The sequence below is a fragment of the Salvelinus sp. IW2-2015 genome, unplaced genomic scaffold (genome assembly GCF_002910315.2).
Source record: "Salvelinus sp. IW2-2015 unplaced genomic scaffold, ASM291031v2 Un_scaffold4229, whole genome shotgun sequence".
NCBI classification, from domain to species: Eukaryota; Metazoa; Chordata; class Actinopteri; order Salmoniformes; family Salmonidae; genus Salvelinus; species Salvelinus sp. IW2-2015.
The window spans coordinates 31,001-37,075 of NW_019945500.1; the positions used below are offsets into that span (position 1 = coordinate 31,001).

General features: G+C 46.5%; 1 protein-coding gene across 1 annotated transcript in view; it reads right to left on the bottom strand.

Annotated features, from left to right (window-relative positions):
- The window catches only part of LOC112077048 (H(+)/Cl(-) exchange transporter 7-like), a gene marked incomplete at its 5' end in the record, with an annotated part of 32,746 nt that extends 26,846 nt beyond the window's left edge, over nucleotides 1–5,900 (bottom strand). The window contains 2 exon segments of the mRNA XM_070441546.1: nucleotides 5,506–5,666; nucleotides 5,781–5,900. Of these exon segments, the coding sequence (XP_070297647.1) occupies nucleotides 5,506–5,666; nucleotides 5,781–5,900 (281 nt within the window).
- Nucleotides 5,901–6,075: the final 175 nt, after the last annotated feature.

A 6,075-nucleotide genomic window follows, 5' to 3' on the forward strand; every position in this document is an offset into this window, starting at 1 on the left:
AGAGAGATTCATTATAACCCAGTTATTAACCTATGCGACCAACCCTCTATACCAAGCCCCTGAAGACTCATTACACCCAAGGTTATTAACCCCTATCTGACCACTGCTCTATAAGCCCTGAGACTTCATTAACCAGGTCATTAACCCCTATCTGACGCACCCCTCTATAACAGCCCCTGAGACTTTAACCCAGTGTATTTAACCCTATCTGACCACCCTCTCTACCAGCCTGAGAGCTCATTAACTCAGGTATACTATCGTAAACGCCCTGAATCTGGAGCACGAGCGGCACTCGAGCTATCACCAGCCCCCTGAGACTCCTTAACGCAGTTATTAACCCCTATCTGACCACCCTCTCTAGTACCAAGCCCCCGTAGACTCCTAATCCCTATCGATACCACCCTCTATAACCAGTCCCTGAGGAAGACTCATTACCCAGTTAAATAACCCCTAATCTGACCACACCTCGTATAAGCCAGCCCCTAAGACTCATTAACCCTATCTGACCACCCCCTTATACCAGCCCCTGAGACCTCATTAACCGCCAGGTATTACCCTATCTACACCCTCTATACCCCACCCTGAGACTCATTACCCAGGTATTACCCTGTTATGATTATCTGACCCCCTCATACCAGCCCCCTGAGACTCATTAACACCAGTGTATTAACCCTATCTTGACCACCCCTCTATACCAGCCCCTGAGCCTCATTAACCCAGTGTATTAACCCCCTATCTGACCACCCCTCTATACAGCCCCTGAGACTCATTAACCCAGTGTATTAACCCCTATCTGACCACCCCATCTATACAGCCCTGGAGACTCCTTAACCCAGTGTATTAACCCCTATCGACCACCCCTCTCTATACCAGCCCCCGAGACATCAATAACCCAGTGTATTAACACCTATCTGACCACCCCTCTATATCCAGCCCCTGAGACTCATTAACCCAGGTTATTAACCCTACTCTGACCACCCCTTTATAACAGCCCCTGAGACTCATAACCCAAGTGGTATATAACCCCTATCTGACCACCCCTCTAATACCAGCCCTGAGGAGACTCATTCACCCAGTGTATTAACCCTATCTGACCAACCCCTCTATACAGCCCCTGAGACTCATTAACCCAGGTTATACCCCCTATCTACCACCCCTCTATACCAGCCCCCTGAGGACTCATTAACAGTGTATTAACCCCTTTCTGACCACCCTCTATACCACCCTGAGACCTCAATTAACCCAGGTGTATTAACCGCCTATCTTGACCACCCCTCTATACCAAGCCCCCTGAGACTCCTCAACCCAGTGGTATTAACCCCTATCTGCACTCCCTCTAATACCAGCCCCTGAAACTCATTTAACCCAGTGTATTAAACCCTATCATGAACCACCCCTCTAATACCACCCCTGAGACTCCTTAACCCAGGTTATTAACCCTATCCTGACACCCCTTATAACCAGCCCCCTGAGACTCAATTAACCAGTGTATTAACCCTATCTGACCACCCCTCTATACCAGGCCCCCTGAGACTCATTAACCGTTATTAACCCTATCTGACCACCCTCTATACAGCCCCCTGAGACCTCCTTAACCCCAGTGGTATTAAACCCCTACTATGCCACCCCTCTATACGCAGCCCCGGCGAGATGCCATTAACCCCTATCTGACCACCCTCTAATTACCAGCCCCTGAGACCTCATTAACCCAGGTTATTAACCCCTATCTGACCACCCACTCTATACCAGCCCCTAAGACTCATTAACCCCTATTCTGACCACCCCTCTATACCAGCCCCTGAGACTCATTAAACCAGGTTATTAACCCCTATCTGACCACCCCTCTATACCAGCCCCCTGAGACTCATTAACCCAGATTACCTATCGACCACCCCTCTATACCAGCCCCTGAGACTCATTAACCCAGTGTAATTAACCCCTATCTGACCACCCCTCTATACCAGCCCCTGAGACTCATTAACCCAGTGTATTAAGCCCTATCTGACCACCCCTCTATACCAGCCCCTGGAGAACTCTTAACCCAGTTATTAACCCTATCTGACCCACCCCTCTATACCAGCCCCCGAGACTCATTAACCAGTTAATAACCCCTATCTGACACCCCTCTATACCAGCCCCTGAGACTCTATTAACCCAGGTTATTAACCCTATCTGACCACCCTCTAACCAGCCCCTGAGACTCATTAACCCAGTGTATTAACCCTATCTGACCACCCCTCTATACCAGCCCCTGAGACTCTCATTAACCCAGTGTATTAACCCCTATCTGACCACCCCTCTATACCAGCCCCTGAGCTCATTAACCCAGGTTATTAACCCTATCTGACACCACCCTCTATACCAGCCCCTGAGACTCATTAACCCAGTTATTACCCCTATCTGACCACCCCTCTATACCAGCCCCTGAACTCATTAACCCAGGTTATTAACCCCTATCTGACCACCCCTCTATACCAGCCCGCCTGAGACTCCTTAACCCAGTTATTAACCCCTAAATCTGACCACCCCTCTATACCAGCCCCTGAGACTCATTAACCCAGTGTATTAACCCCTATCTGACCACCCCTCTATACCAGCCCCTGATACTCCTTAACCCAGGTTATTAACCCCTATCTGACCACCCCTCTATACCAGCCCCTGAGACTCCATAACCCAGTGTATTAACCCCTATCTGACCACCCCTCTATACCAACCCCCTGAGACTCATTAACCCAGGTTATTAACCCCTATCTGACCACCCCTCTATACCAGCCCCCTGAGACTCCTTAACCCAGTGTATTAACCCCTATCTGACCACCCCTCTATACCAGCCCCCTGGAGACATTAACCCCTATCTACACCCCTCTATACCAGCCCTGAGACTCATTAACCTCCTATCTGACCACCCCTCTATACCAGCCCCTGAGACTCCTTAACCCAGTGTATTAACCCTATTGACCACCCCTCTATACCAGCCCCTGAGACTCATTAACCCAGTGTATTAACCCCTATCTGACCACCCCTCTATACCAGCCCCCTGAGACTCATTAACCCAGTGTATTAACCCCTATCTGGACCACCCCTCTATACCAGCCCCCTGAGACTCATTAACCCAGTGTATTAACCCCTATCTGACCACCCCTCTATACCAGCCCCCTGAGACTCATTAACCCAGTATATACCCCTATCTGACCACCCCCTCTATACCAGCCCCTGGGACTCATTAACCCAGGTTATACCCCTATCTGACCACCCCTCTATACCAGCCCCTGAGACTCCTTACCCAGTATATTAACCCCTATCTGACCATCAGTACAGGGCATGGTTATGGTTGGCAGTAAACCACATCATTAATCCAATTATCTATATAAACATTATAGAGATGTATTCCTACTACATGACTTGGTTTATTACATAGACATCCCATTACTCACTGGCGGACATTGGTATCCTAGCAACAGGAAAAAAAAATCTGCCTCCTTTGTCAGGAAAACTGAACGTAGATTCTGGTGAGGCTCAACTGATCCTAGATCTGTGCCTGCTAGAGGAAACTTCTACCCAAGTCAATGTTTTATTGGTTGCATAGACAGATTTGCAGATGTTATCGCAGGTGCAGCGAAATGCTTGTGTGTTTCTAGCTCCAACAGTGTAGTAATATCTAGCAATACAAAAACAATACACACATAATCCAGGAAATTAAGAAATATCAGAATGAGAAATGTCAGTATCAAAAAAATATATACATTTATAATCCGGGTAGTTTTTGGTTTGGGATGCTGATTGGCTGAAACCCATGGTATATCAGACAATATAAATGGGTATGAAACTAAACGACTTGTTTACTGGTCTAATTACATTGGTAACCTGTTAATAAGGGCAATAAGGCTCATCGGGGTTTTGTGTATATGAGCAATATACCACGGCTAAGGGCTGTATCCAGGCTGTAGACTCTGTGATGCGTTGTGTCTGAGAAACGGCCATATACCACACCTCCTCTGGCCTACATTGCTTAAATATACATGGATTGTACAAAACATCAGGAAACCTGCTCGTTCCATGACATAGACTGACCAGTGAATCCAGATGAAAGCTATGATACCTTATTGATGTCACTTGTTAAATCCACTTCAATCAGTGTAGATGAAGGGGAGGAGACGGTTAAAGAAGTGTTTTAAAACTTGAGACAATTGAGACATGGCTTGTGTCTGTGTGCCCTTCAGAGGGTGAATGGGCAAGACAAAATATTGTGCCTTTGAACGGGGTATTGTAGTAGGTGCCAAGTGCACCAGTTTGTGTCAAGAACTGAAACTCTGCTGGGTTTCCCACGCACAACAGTTTCTGTGTGTATCAAGAATAGTCAACACCGAAAGGACATCCAGACAACTTGACTCCACTGTGGGAAGCATTGGCATCAACATGGGCCAGCATCCCTGGAACACTTCCAACTGAGGCAGTTCTGAAGGCAACTCAATGTTAGTTCTTGTTCATGTTTGTACACTCAGTGTATAATGGTGTGTATAGATGGTGTGTATAGATGGTGTGTATAGATGTGTGTATGGATGGTGTGTATGGATGGTGTGTGTATAGATGGTGTGCATAATGGTGTATAGATGGCGTGTATAGATGGCGTGTATGGATGGCGTGTATAGATGGTGTGCATAACGGCGTGTATAGATGGCGTGTATAGACGCGTGTATGGATGGTGTGTATAGATGGGTGTGTATAGACGGTGTGTATAGATGGTGTGTATAGATGGTGTGTAATAGATGGTGTGATAGATGGCGTGTATAGATGGTGTGTATGGATGGTGTGTATAGATGGTGTGCATAATGGCGTGTATAGATGGTGTGTATAATGGTGTGTATAAGATGGTGTGTATAGACTGTGTGTATAGATGGTGTGTATAGACGGTTGTATAGACTGTGGTGATAGATGGTGTGTATAGATGGTGTGCATAACGGTGTGTATAGACGCTGTTGTATAGACGGTGTGTATAATGGTGTGTATAGATGGTGTGAATAGATGGTGTGTATAGATGGTGTGGTATAATGTATGTATAGATGGTGTGTAGAATGGTGTGTTAAGACAGTGTGTATAGACGGTGTGTATAGATGGTGTGTAAGAATGGTATGTATAGATGGTGTGTAGACAGTATGGAACAGTATATGAATAGATAGAATTGTGTACAGCAGTAGTTGTATAGGATGATCCTTGACTAGAATACAGTATATACATATGAAGTGGGTGAAACCGTATGTAAACATTATTAAAAGTGTTCAATGACTCTATGTACATAGGGCAGCAGTCTCTAAGGTGCAGGGTAGAGTACCKGGTGGTAGTCGGTTAGTGACAGTGGTATTGGGTTGAACAGGCCAGGTCTCGGGTGGCTGAGGWCCTTGAAAACTGGTTACCAACGTAATTAGAACAGTAAATAAGTAATTTTGTTCAATAAAAAAAGACACTTCTAATTGTGTTGGTAACCAGTTTATAATAGCAACAAGTCACCTCTGGGAGCGGGGTGAACAGGTCCTTGATGATCTTCTTGGCCTTCCTGTGACATCGGGTGCTGTAGATGTCCTGGAGGGAAGGCAGTGTGCCCCCGGTGAAGCGTTGGGCAGACCGCACCACCCTCTGGAGAGCCCTGCGGTTGTGGGCRGTGCAGTTGCCTTACCAGGCGGTGATAGAATTGTGTATCTGTAAAAGTTTGTGAGGGTTTTAGGTGCCAAGTCGAATTTCTTCAGCCTCSTGAGGTTGAAGAGGCGCTGTTGTGCTTTCTTCACCACGCTGTCGGTGTGGGCTGGACCATTTCAGGTCCTCAGTGATGTGGACGCAGAGGAACTTGAGGATTCTCCACTGCGGCCCCGTCGATGTGGATGGGGCCGTGCGCTCTCTGCTGTCTCCTGTAGGGATTGGAACCTAAATTATTTATCCAATTGTTTCGTTCTGAAGAGAACCATTATATTTTTAGTTCTGTTCCAATGTTCCGACCAGCAAAATTAAGTTCTGAACTGGTTATAACCCCCCCCCCCCAAAAAAAGTACTGGTTTATATCATTCCTTTTTAAACCTCTGAAAT